Source organism: Haliaeetus albicilla, chromosome 2 (genome assembly GCF_947461875.1).
Source record: "Haliaeetus albicilla chromosome 2, bHalAlb1.1, whole genome shotgun sequence".
NCBI lineage: Eukaryota > Metazoa > Chordata > Aves > Accipitriformes > Accipitridae > Haliaeetus > Haliaeetus albicilla.
This window is the reverse complement of record NC_091484.1, coordinates 18,939,659-18,952,518: the sequence shown is the minus strand read 5'-3', so window position 1 is coordinate 18,952,518 and position 12,860 is coordinate 18,939,659. Positions and strand designations below refer to the sequence as shown.

Genomic DNA, 12,860 nt, shown 5'->3' with positions numbered 1-12,860 from the left:
AATCTTCATCTTCTAGTGTAATTCTCTGTGAGTAAATGAAATATGAAGGTGGTGTGAGATCTTTTCATGGATCAATAACCCATTGGAAGGCAGAAGAATAACAGGTAGAAATAAATCATGTGTTTTCAGAAAGAGGATTGCTGATCCTGCGGGAATGTAAGCTGGGCTTTGAGTCTATACAAGGAGGCAAATAATGAGCTGGCAGCTCAGTGTTGGTACAAAATTACTCAGCGTTGTAAAACTAAAGGTGCAGAAGGATCTAGCAAGGGTGAATGAGCTATCAAGCAGCAGAGATGGTGTCAACAAAAGCAAAGTATTATACATGGGAGAGACATCCCTAACTGCATGTGCAGCAGCAGGCTCCTATATAGCTGTTTCAGGGTGGGAAAGACATTTTGCACCTTGTATATAGATTTCCAGCAATGTGTATACACTGTGCTGGGAAGTGGTAAGAAACCAGAGGATCAGGAGCTTGTAGAAAAGGGACAAAGAGCAAACTAGCACTCGGCCATAGTAGAGCTGTGCCCACTTTGCATGTCCTGCCCATGGTCCCTCCAGGGCTGATGAGTGCAGCAGGGGAAGCCCCACAGGAGCTGGACCTGGAGGAGAGAGGAGGGGCAAAGGTCAGCGGGCTGAAAGAAATTGCAGGTCACCTGGGGAAAGCAAGAGGAAGAAATTTTCTCATTGTTTGTCGTAGCGGAAGAATTGGAAACCGCCTGGTTTTGTTGTTGGACAGCAGGCTTAAGAGCGCTCTGTCCTGAAGCACAAAATTAAATCGTTAAGAGTCGGCAGGTTAGGAGAATAACAGGTTTAGGAACAAATGGGACAAATTCAAATGAGGGAGGTCTGTCAGTTGATGGTTAATGGTCCAGATGCAGCACTGCCTCAGGGTATCTCCCATCTGCTGTTAGCTGGGAAATTTTTGCAGGGGAATACTCATTTTTCAGACATCCTGTATCTGTTTCTTATCCTCCTGGTGGCAGATGCAGGTTCCTGATCCGTACGGTCCTTTGGGCTGACAAAGCATGGCATTTCCCACGTAGGGAATGGTGATGGAGCAGCATTGCTGGGATGCAGAAGGACACACCGGTGGTGTGAGGAAGAGGGGCTGAAACACTGCCATAAAATAGGGGTGCCTGGGCAGATCTAAGCCAGGAGAGCAGCACTGGTGCAAAGCCTAGCTGAGCTGCTCAGGAGGCACCTACCCCTGTGCTAAAGAGCACAGCAGGATGGGGCCCTGGTCTGAGAGCGTCCTCTGACTGTGCCAGGCTGAGGTCTGTGAGAGGCCACCGTAGATCGGAGAAATACTCAGACAGCAGCTTCTGCTGGGCTAAAATACGTGTCCTGTGGCAGGGTTCTGAATCCACGTTGTTTGCTGCATTTTTTAAGACATTTTTGGCAGAAGAGTGTTTAAGTCTGTTCCAGAAGGTATGTTCCTGCATGTGCCCCGCCTAGATTTTAACTTGTTATAAAAGCAGAGGTTCTTTAAGAAGCTCTTCACATATGTTTCTAAGCCAGCACATGGAAGAATATTTTCATCTGCAAACTGTTTTTCACTGTGTGGGTTGTTAGTAGTCTTCTGTTCCTGAGCTCCTGGGGCTATTGTGGTACCACAGGAAATAACAGATCAACTTGGATTTCACAGATTCATGGTGTGCTCAGAGAAGTGGAATTGTCTTCAGTATTAGCCCTTTCCAGGCCATGCGGGCAAAGCTGCCCGTCCCTGTACCAAGGGTGTGAGCTGGGGAGCAGAGGGAGTACCTGGCCTGCTTGTTAGGAGAACTGACCCTGAGTGATGAGCTAAATGCCAGGAGCTGGTCTCTAGCTGAGCATTTTAAAACAGCCAGACGGTCGAGTCAAGTTGCTTGTTTGGAAAAGCGGAGGCTAAAGCTAAATTCTCTCCCTCACGTTTCCTTCTGCAGCTCACTGCTTGCCTCCCAGCCTCTCTGCATCTCCTTTGCCCATCTCACTCTGCATGTGTGCTGGGAGCCTGGAGCACTCGCATTGGGGCGGTTGAGTTCTACTACATGGCAGAGAGGCTGCACGCTGCATGTTTAAGGTGTCAGCCCCTGCGGGAGCCATTCATTCTGTGCCTGCCGTGGCAGAGTGCTAGCCACCATATTCCTCAGGGCTCCCTTTGCTCTTTTGGCGATTCAGGTCCATGGGCAGTAATGTGTCCAGCCCCTCGTGCATGGGGCAGGGCAAGTTTAGTTTTCAGTTTATTTGCTTGAAATTTGGTTGGCTCCACTCATGGCCCCAACAGTCTCCTCTGGGTCAGAGGCTGCAGCTTGGTCATCATTGGGAGCAGGACGCCTCTCTGCAGAAACGGCAGGATGTAGGTTTTAGGCTTTTCCCAGGATTGGAGAGCTTTCTGGGAAAGTACAAAACAGGCTTCAAGTAGACATGTCCGGCTGCTGCACACACATCAGCCTTGCAGGCTCTTCAAGGCAACCAGTTCCTTTGCAAACCTTGTTAAACTCTTAGGGTGCTTATGGTTTCATGGTCTAATTACAGTGTGAAAAAACATTTCCTATTATTGGTTTTGAATGTGCTGCTTCCCGCATATTTGGTGTGATGCAGAGACACAGTGCAGTCTTTTTGCCATTCCCTCCTTCGTGAAGCAGATGACACTTTACATCTGGGTGCGTCTGCACATTTTAACAACAGAAGCCATAACCTGGAATAACGAAGCATCACAAAGCAGCTCCTTGGGTTTTTTCTTTAATCCTTAGACATTTCCAGTATAAATCATGCCTGGGATTAGCAGGATTTTTGCATTCAGGGAATATTTTGCTTTAGATATTCCCAAGAGAGAGAAATTCTTAAAATTTACTTTCCTTCCCATTGCCTGCAGGAGAGGGGGATGCTGTTGTACTTCCTTTGGCATTGCTCCAGTGTTACAGAGAGGCTCCGCCCCAGCTGTCAAGCAGATTGATTGAGGCAGGGGGTGCTTGTTTTGTCATGGGGAGCCAAGGACTATGGTTTGTCTGCTGGCTGAGAGGAGAATGGAGGAAAGTGGAGCTCTCACCGTTGTGAATTGTTCTGCTTGGGTAGAGCTTGTCCTCCCTCTGCTTTGAGAGGATTTGAGGAACTCCAGGCTCCTGACCAGCTTACCTAAGCCACAGGGTATGTGAAAGGCTGATCTAAAATACGCAGCATCTGACCAGAATGTAGATTTTAAAAGCCACAAGTATTTTGAACTCTGCTGCAAGCTTTAAGCCTGGCAGGGAATCAAATAGGGCAGATCTATTCACTGCTTTCAGCAAGCACTTTGGGTTTGACTCGAAAAAGAACAAAAGGCCAACAGTTTTGGAAAAACTCTCCCAGCAATCAGTGCTCTGTCAGTGCAAACATTTCTCTTGGTGTCACGGGGGGATTAGCTCTGTGAATCCTGGCTCTGCTCACCCTCAGAGTTCACTGAACCAAGTGCAACCGGAGCAGCCATTCTTGCAGAGGGCTGCAGCTTTTGCACCAAGCTCTGGTGTGTCTGATTTTCCTTGTATCGCAGAGCACACCTGAGCATCACAATACAACACTGGGTTGGAGGAGGCTGCAGGCAGGAGAGTGAGGAAGCCTTCTGCAGGGCTTTGAGAAGATGAGAGAGATTCTGCCACCTTTCCACACCTCTCCTTGCATCCTGAGCTCACTCTTGGTGCTGGTGCTGCCTCTCTGGCCCTACACGCCTTTCTCTACTGCTTCCTCTCTCATAGTCCAGGACTGCAGTTCTTGAATCATAAACAATTTATTCAAAACACTGAAATCTTTCCTGGCAGGAGGCTGGCTCTGCGTGCTCTTTGGCTGAGATCTGGCAATATGTAAACACCCAGCCCTGTGTCTGTGAGCCACATAACTCCAGCCATGCCGCCGGGAACAAGGACTCACACTTGCATGCATGCCTGGGCTATGAATGCTGAACGGGCACCTTGCATTGAGTCAGGACAGGGTCAGGCTGCCTCTGCGAGAGGTGGAGATCTGCAGGAGTGGAGCTGGGAGGTGCAGAGCTACGAGTCTTGACTCAGAAGACAAATCCCTCCAAGCACAAGCACCTACTTCCACTGACGCTGCCTGCCACAGGGCTGCAGGGCCAGGAGGCTTTGGGGTGCTCAGTGTGAGGTTTCTGCAGTCCCTCTACCCTGCCCGCACAACAGGCTGCATAGAAGGGGGGTGGCTGTTTGTGCTGGTGTGCACTGCTGTGCTGGTGCTCTCTGAAGGGCTCTGGTGTGGTGGCTGCATGGCGCTGCAGGCTGACTGCTGGTTTCTCCTTCCCACCAGGTCTGCCCATCAGCACTTACGCCAAATACTGCTACCGGAAACTCCAGAAAGTAGCCGTCACTGGAGGCAAAAAGGTGAGTGGCTGCCCCTGCTCCAGGACCTGTAGGCTGCCCGAGCAGTACTCTGCTTCCCAGGTCCCAGAGCAATCAGCCCCTTGACTGTCGGAGGTCACTGCTGATTCAGTGATGGGAAATGGACATAGAGCTAGTGGGGGAGGCTTGCTCAGGGCTCGTCTCTCCATGAATGTGTGGGAGAAGGCTGCTGCCCAGGTCCCGCCATCCTCCTGGCAGACAGCAGTGGCTGACATGCTGGCAGCTGCATGGCTCTATGCTCCCTGGCCTTAGGGACGAGGAGGACAAACCTGATGTTTACCTGTCTCCAGGGTAAGAGGAGCTGTCTGTGCAGGGGTTGCCCATCATTAGGTTTCTTCAGGTGAGGGGAGAGTCTCCCTTTGCCACTGAGAGCTTGCATGGGCCAGGTCTTGCAGCTGGTTTACTGCAGAGTTGTTCATTCCCAGTTCAAAAAATCACACAGCAGAGATGGCTGGTGCAGAGGAGAGCCTCTGTGCTCTGTGTTATCTGGAAATCCCCCTCCTCCCCTTCCTCCACATGGTTCTGTGCGGGGCTGTGAAAGCTGGCAGGCAGCCTCACCTTGTCCGTTCTAGGTCTCTGAGCCAGATCGGGGTGTCTTTTATTTCTGCAAATCCCTCTGGGGCCTTCCTGCGATCTGGACTCTGTGTACAGTGAGCAAATAGCTTAAATACCTCAGGAGGGGTGAAGGCTCCTGGCATCCCTGCGGGGGCAGGACAAGAAGTGTCCAGACACACATAGCACACAACTGCAACCCCGGTGGCTGCCACCCTCTGAGGGGTCAGCAGGAGCTTTCCCTCTGTCACACTCACACTTGGCTGTGGGGATGCTGCTGAATGGCCACCATGCTGGGCAGCCTGTCACCCCTGTGACAGCGCTCTGTGTTTCAATCTCTGCCAGGGGAGATTCAAAGCCCCTTTCAAGTGTCAGCATCTTTCAAAAGCAACAGGTCCTGGTGCCCTCTTTTCAGAGAGCTTTAGCACCTCTGAGAGCAAAGCTTTCCCTAGAGTTGGACATACCTGGAATTCCCGTCTTCAAAAGGCTGTTTTTCAGCTGTCCCGTGGCCAAGCGCTCACCCAGTGCCAGGCTGGTATACACATGCCCTCTGCTGACCTCACCACAGCTGGGACAGGCTGGGCTCCATCCTTCCTCCCACCACACCAGCAGGTAGAGCTACAGCTGGAGCAGCCTCCCACATGTGCAAAACACGGCAACAGAATCCCTGCAAAAACAGCCCAAACTCTCCAAAGTGGTCTCCTGCCAACAGGCAGCAGCTTCTCTGCTCCTCTTGGGCCTGATGAGTTCAACCCCCACCCTGATTTTAGGAGGTGGAGGCTGCAGAGCAAGAACTGTGCTGCCAGGAGGCCAGCGAGGTGTCCATGTGCATGGCCGGCCCTCTCCATCCTGGCCGCTCACCACCACCATCCCCAGGTCACTGTTTCTGTGTGGGCTGGCTGTGCCACAGCTGCACTGAGCTCTTCTCTGTCCTCAGGGCCTCCGTAAACCGACAGTGGAAGAGATAATGCATGCCAGGAATGCCATTGTGACGCCATCGCTCTTCGGCAGCTCTCTGGAGGAAATCATGCTGCGGCAGCAGGACATGTACCCAGGTAACAAGCTGCCCTGGGTGCAGACGCAGCTATCGCAGCAGGTCCTGGCTCTGGGAGGAGAACAGACGGAGGGGATTTTCAGGTGAGCTTTTGGGGTGCTGTGTTACTTTTGAGCCACCCACATGTCAGTCCTCAAAGCGGAGAGGTCAAGATTGACTTCCATGTGCTTCCTCTTCCCTGAGAATAGCACTCTGCCGTGGATCGGACAAAACCTGACCTTTCCCAGGTTCAGGAATCACCTCTTAAAGTAGCATTAGCCTATTTGCATGCATTAGCACAGAGGGGACAGCATAGATGTGACTTGAACTACTTAGGACAGCACGTACCCAGGCAAGGCATTGAACTTTCATCAACTTCAACAGAAGTAGTTGGCCAGTGCGGGCAAGGGATGAGCTCTTGGGTCCCTGACAGAGCAGTTCATCAAATGCAGCTCATCAGCCTTGATGATGCACAAGATGATGCTGAGGAGTCAAGAGAGACAAAGAATCTGTGTGGTGAACATAAGAGATTCTGGTTTGGGTTTGTTTTGGGGTTTTTTTTTTAGTATTATTATTTAAGATTTGTGTTAGTTTTTCAGTAGCTAAACGTGATTTAAGGTAGCTAGCAAAAGAACTCAACCTTGCATTGTAAGGCTTTCTAATACATTGGTATATTTAGCCAGAGATGCTTCTTATCTTTGGACTGAACATGCTGCAGAGAGGCCTAGTTACAGAAAATAATCACTTCTGAGGACAGAATGATAGTTGCTGTCTGAGCTAGTGGGAAGGAGACAAGCGTTTCTTCTACCCCCACTTGAAAGCTGTGTTTAAAAACAGGCAATGCATTCTCTCTGAGGAACTGCTTCTGTAGCTGCTGCTGGTGCATGCTCCCTTCTCCCTGAGGCCCCAGAAGCAGCTTTGGAGCCACGGTTTGCTGGCCAGCTGCCACACCAGGCACGTTGCACTGCTCACTCTCTGAAGCACCTTTGCTGTGTCTCTGTTTGCAGGATACCTGGTGACATAGATGAAGTCAATGCATTGAAGTTGCAGGTGGATCAGTGGAGAATCCCAAGCAGCCTCAGTGACCCCAACATCCCAGGTATGGGAATGCAGCAGATGTGTGTGCTGCAGCCTCAGCCATGGTACAGTGCAGAGGGGAAGGTACAGGAGCAGCCCAGGAGGTGTGCTGCTGCCTGGGGATGTGTACCCAGGCTGTCTTCACTAACTGGGTTTTCATTCTGTGCCTTTCCACTGCCTTTCCAAATACTACCCATAATAAAAATACGGGGGGCGGTGGGGGAACCTCTGCCTCCAGCTGGCGCCAGCACAGTGAGGCTATGCAAGCTGGGCAGCATGCAGAGCAGCTGGGAGTCATTCAGGAGCAGCTCTTTAGCTCCAAGGTCTCATTGACCTCTCCTTTAGGCGGCCCCAGAGCTGCTTCCTGGAGGAGCAGGTAGATAAGAGCCAGCATTTCCCTCTAACTGGCCAGTTTGGCTGCCTGAGAATTTCAGAGCCAAGACTGAAATAAGGTGAAACAGGACAAGTGCAGAATACCTTCTCTGCCCTCTGTTTCCTGGGGCATTGAGTCTCGCTGCCAAGTTTGCCTCTGAAGGTGGTGGGGAGCTCACCAGAACTGTTCTCATGCACCCTGCTTTCTGCCCAGCCTCTCTCCTCAAGCTCTGGTATCGGGAGCTGGAGGAGCCCGTGATCCCCCAGCAGTTCTACAAAGAGTGTATCAGCAACTATGAGAACCCTGATGCTGCCGTGGCTGTGGTGCAGCTTTTGCCGGAGCTTAACAGACTGGTGCTGTGTTACCTCATACACTTCCTGCAGGTAGGCAGCCCCCGCAGTTCTGCGCCCCTGCTGCTGGCCAAGAGCCTGGAGCACATGGGGCACAGTTAGTGGGACAGCTGTGGTGGGCCATCGGCAGGGTTTTAGGACCTCTCACCTGTTTAAGGTGGGATTGATGGAGGGGGGTCTGCTGCCTTTGTCCCTTATGGGAGCAATAAACGGTATTCCTGATCTTGTAGATCATGGGCCTGGTCCCAAAGGTTGAGATCTGCAAGATGTTCCCTGCCTGCTGAGGCTCCCACGCTGTCGGCTACATCGGAGCATAGTGGTCTTCCCCTATGAACGTGTGGCTGTTGGGGCACTGTCTTTTAGGGAGGCCACATCTCTGCTCTCCTTGCACCTCTTCTTAGGCCACATGTTTGGAGTCTTTTGCCCTTTTCCAGCTGAATGTCTTATTATCTGCAGATCTTTGCTCAGCCATCAAATGTGGGCAGAACGAAGATGGATGTGAATAACCTGGCCATGGTGATGGCCCCCAACTGCCTGCGCTGCCAGTCTGACGACCCTCGCATTATCTTTGAGAACACACGCAAAGAAATGTCCTTTCTTCGCATGCTGATAGTGCACTTGGACACGAGCTTCATCAAAGGGCTGGTTTGAGCCGCTGGCCCTGGCGTCCAAAACATTGCTCTGGGGAGTTGCTGGGTGCCTGAAGTCTTCTCCACTTAGGTTTCTTCCATTGTCTTTGCTGTTGTCACACCCTGGGTTAGCCCCTGAGCATCTCCCAGCATATGACCTCAAGGACAAGGACTAGACACTCCTGGAAGGCTCGAGCTGTTCAGCACCAGGAAGTCCTTGGGCATGCCAGGCCAGATTCAGTGGTTCCTGGCCTTCCAGCGTGTGTCAGAGGGGAGCAGCCCTCCCCCTTGGAGCCACAGGACTGGTTGCTCATTGAAAGGGCTGTGACATCTGTGAGAAACCGCTGCCTGGGGCAGTGAGACTCTCCATCTCCCTTCTGGAGGCAGAGTTGGCTTCAGGTAGGAGGACATCACTCTTGTGTTGTGGCATAAGCTGGTCCTGGGGAGATGCTGCCTCATTGGGGATAATCCCAGTGCTATGGAGCCAGCCTGGTTCACCTCTGCAGACTGTTGGTTGGAGGTGTGAGGGTTGTTCTGACACCCCACGATGCTGTGGGTAGAGGGATGTGAAGGTGCGGGTGGGTTCGCTGAGGCAGAGAGGTTCCTTGGACTGCGCTGGTCAGTGGAAACACATTGCAGCCCAGGGAGAGGAGATGTTTGAGCCTCTGCTGCTGGTGGGCAGGTAGGCAGACATCCCACAGCTGGGAGCCCTGGCAGGCCAGATCCACACATCATCCACCTCACCTTCTTTAGGCGGCTTCAGAGCTGCACAGCAGCATGTGGTTAGCATGTGGGACCAGCCCTGTGCTGAGCTGAACTAGCACCCACCCATGCCATGGAAGCTGGGGACAAGAGGAAGGCCATGCACCTGACAACAGACAGATAAACAACCTCTTTGGCATCCTCCTAACGAGGGCTGTATCCTCTGGAGGGGTAACCCCAGCGGCCTTGCAGCTCCTTTCTGCTACGGGCAAAGTGAGCTGACACCGGCTTTCCTGAAGGGCCATGCTCAGACCAGCCTCATGGCTCTGGCACCCACCCGTCCTGGTACCACATCCTTCCCAGTCTCTGCTGGGGACTGAATACCAGTTTTGGCCACCCTTCTGGTTCAGCCCAGGTCTAAAGAAAGCTGGGAAGGCCCTCAACAGTACCTGTGCTCAGATATGCCTTTCCAGGCAGAGCAGCAGCATTGCTGTGTGCTTGTGAAATGCTTGGTACTGCCTGGAGTCAACTGTGGCACCTATGCGCCTCCCGCCTAATTCCCAGAGGATTTACAGAGAGGCTGGGAAGAGAAGGGGAGGGAAGGGAAGAGAAAGGAAGAGGCAGGTCTGAGTGGCTGAGATGTGCTGGAGCCTGTGTAGGAGCAGTGTTAGGCGGGCAGCTCAGCATTCTTACTGCTGCTGTTAAATCCCTGCGGCTTTCTGTGTGCCACCAGAAGTAACGCACAGCAAGGACAGTGTCTTTCAGAGGCAGTGCATGGATTTCCCTGCAGCTTCTGGATACTGTTGCATGTTCCTTAGCAAGCAGCAATTTCTAATTTGGTGGCATCCTGGTATTACTCTTCTCTTCCTTTGAAGTGCTTTCCCTGCTGGAGGCAGGTCTGCTGCAAAAAGCTGCATGTTGGGATTACTCATGCAATGCTAAGTCTGCTGGTAGCATCCAAGCTTTCATTTATATTTCTGCATTCCTCTCCCTTTCAAGTAGGGACCTGGGATCATCCTCTTCTGATTGCAGTGGGGAGCTGAGCCCTGCTAGTAGAGAGGTTTAAAGCTGGTGTCTGAATCTGTACTAAACGTTTGGGCATAAGGTGCCATGTGCAGAGAGTGTCCCAAGCCTACTGGCTGCTTGGATCTCCTGAAGTACCTGAACGGGGTTTCCAGGGCACACGTTTGCTCAGATGAACTCCACAGAGGGAGTTCGGTTTGTGCCCAGCTGAACAAGGGTTGTGGTTCCTCTCCTTGTACCAGGTGCTCCCACGTCAGGATTAGCTCTGTCAAACATGCCCCCAAAAATGTGTCAGGATCTGTTTCACACAGCCATCTCATCTCACCCCATCCCATCCCATCCCATCGCTTTGAAGCCATTCAGCTCAGCTTGGCCTTCTGAAATGCTGAACAACTTGTACTTCAGATGTGGGGCTACCTTCCCAGAAATGTAGAGACACGTAGGGGGACCAGCTCTGCCATATTGTACCGAAATTTGAATCGTTGAATAGGCTTGGGGTGCCACATCCTGCCCCCCCTCTGTGGGCTGGAGCAGCCGTGTAGTGCCTGCCCTCCTCTTTGGGCTGCAGATGCATGTGCCTGTGTTGGGCTTCGCCCACAGCCAGCCACACCGTGTAGGTGATCCATGTTACTCCTTGCACTTAGCTGTAGCAGTCAATCAAACTGTAGGCATTTGCTGCTATTACAACTGAATGCTTCTTGCCAGGGCTGTAAAATAGGCTAATAAACGACACTGGATATTATTTTCTTTGCCAATAGATTTGTAAATACAAATCAGTAAAGCAGCCTCTCCTCTGTTCTAATAATAAATACAATCTCCATGGTTGTCTCTTGTCCTTTTTGTGAATTTCTGATCTTGTCCACCTGGAGCTGCAGATTTCAGACCTGATGTCAGTGTTAATGAATAACATTTGGGAATCAGCATGACATAAACACTTGGAAACCAAGCTGTGGGCTGGTTCTGTCTTAACTCTCAGGCAGCTACTAGGGACACTCAATGAAACTTGGAAGAGAAGAGGTTAAAACAGATAAAGGACAATACTTCTTTACACAGGATCTTCTGGAGCCTTTCAGAAAACAAGTCAAAAGGGGATTAGAGAAGCTTATGGGCAATAGCTCCACAAATGGGCAGTCAGAGGATAAGGAGAGATGTGCTGCTAATATGCCTCATCCAGCAGCTGTGGGTGTGGCAAGTGGACTGCAGGAGATGGCCACACACACGTGCTGTCCCTGCATAGTCTCTGCTGTTGGAGATGTGGTTAGACAGGCTGTCGGGCTGACCCACCTGGGACATTTTTATGTTCAGACTGGAGTATTCTCTGACCTTTCCTCCATCCCTGCTCCAAGGAGCAGCTGGGAGCACTCTGTGTTGGTGCTCCAGACTCGCGCTGCTTGCACACTGTGGTGGGGCTGCAGCACAAGTGCTGGCTGTGCAACTTTAGCCACGCAGTGACAAGTTACTGCCCTGGGTCTGGCCAGTGCTGCTGATGCTCCAGGGGTGGTCACTGTCCTGGCAGCACTGAGCAAAGATGGTGCACTTCAGGCAAAGCTGGTAAGGGCTGCTCAGTCACTCCAGCAGTTCAAGATCACCTGTGCTGGCCACATCACTGGGTCTTCACACCAGCCTTGCTGGCAGGAGCGTGGTAGGCGGTATGTACCCTTCAGGAGGCAAGCAATGACAAGTGAGAGCAGAAGGAAGACCAACAGCATTGTAACCTCACGCAGCCCTTTCCTAGGTGGATTTCTGCAGCCTGATGTCTAAGTGTTCCCCAAGGCTTTGCTGTGAAATGAGCTGATTTTGGTCAAATCAAAAAAGCCCACAAACTAAGTGCTTCAGCTCAGGCTCAGAGACTTGGACTCACTCGTGCAGCCACCTTGACCTGATACCTGGATCACTCAAAAAATCAATGGCCAGAGTAGCGGCTGGGCTCATAATGAGCTGGTGGTTTGTTCTCTTGCTTCCACCAGCCACTCAGTAAGACCCTGTGCCAGAGGGTGGCTTGAGACACAGCTCACTTGTCTTTGGCTCCTTGTAGAGAGGAGGCAGCTGCAGCTTCTCTGAGACTTGCCCCCATTTGTGGAAGGGTAATGTGTCCTGATGGGACCAGCACCCTTGCAGTGCTGCATGCTCTTGCTGGTGCTGTTGAATTTCTGGCTGGTTTAAGTCTCCTTTTCACAGAGCCTGGCATGAGCCTTTTGCTGTCTCTGCAATCGTGTCCTGGGAATCTGCAAACAAAAATGGTAAAAGCAATTCTCCCAGCTACTAACTGCAGCTGACAGACACCATGCCCTCAGGTCTGCTGTCCACGCTCCACCCCAGCTCCTGAAGAGGTTCAGCAGCTGTTGGGGGATCACAGGCAGCTTTTGGACCTCTCTGTAGATTCAGCTTGAGATGGAGGAAGGCAGGGCTCAGGTCTGGCAACTGCCTGGTGTTTTACGGGACATGGTAACCACAAGGCCACCCATCCTGCACGCCTCTCCTGGTAGAGAAGCTTCCTGCAGTCTTTCCTCCACTTGCAAATGTGAGGGGTCTCCCTCCTCCTGGCGCACCAGAGATACTCCATTTCTCCCTCAAACCAGAGGTGCCCAGAGGTTGTGATGCCTCCCCAAAAATCCAGGGCAGTGGGAGGCCAGTTTTTAGCCTAATCCTCACATTGAGCTTTGCACTAAATCAGCCCTGTGGGAGGAGAGAGACCAGAGGAACAAGCAAGGCTGTGTCAGGAGCCCTGCAGCACCAGAGGGAGGCAGAGATGGGAGG

At 51.9% G+C, this 12,860-nt stretch overlaps 1 protein-coding gene across 2 annotated transcripts in view; it reads left to right on the top strand.

The window, feature by feature from the left end:
• Positions 1-10,344, top strand: part of LOC104324238 (rho GTPase-activating protein 39) — a 56,286-nt gene extending 45,942 nt beyond the window's left edge. For both annotated transcript variants that reach the window (XM_069808685.1, XM_069808692.1), the window contains exons 6-10: positions 4,273-4,346; positions 5,854-6,053; positions 6,957-7,048; positions 7,613-7,782; positions 8,206-10,344. In XM_069808685.1, coding sequence (XP_069664786.1) covers positions 4,273-4,346; positions 5,854-6,053; positions 6,957-7,048; positions 7,613-7,782; positions 8,206-8,400 — 731 coding nt within the window. In that variant the 3' untranslated portion in view covers positions 8,401-10,344. The remainder of the gene's footprint in view (positions 1-4,272; positions 4,347-5,853; positions 6,054-6,956; positions 7,049-7,612; positions 7,783-8,205) is intronic.
• The last annotated feature ends 2,516 nt before the right edge of the window (positions 10,345-12,860 follow it).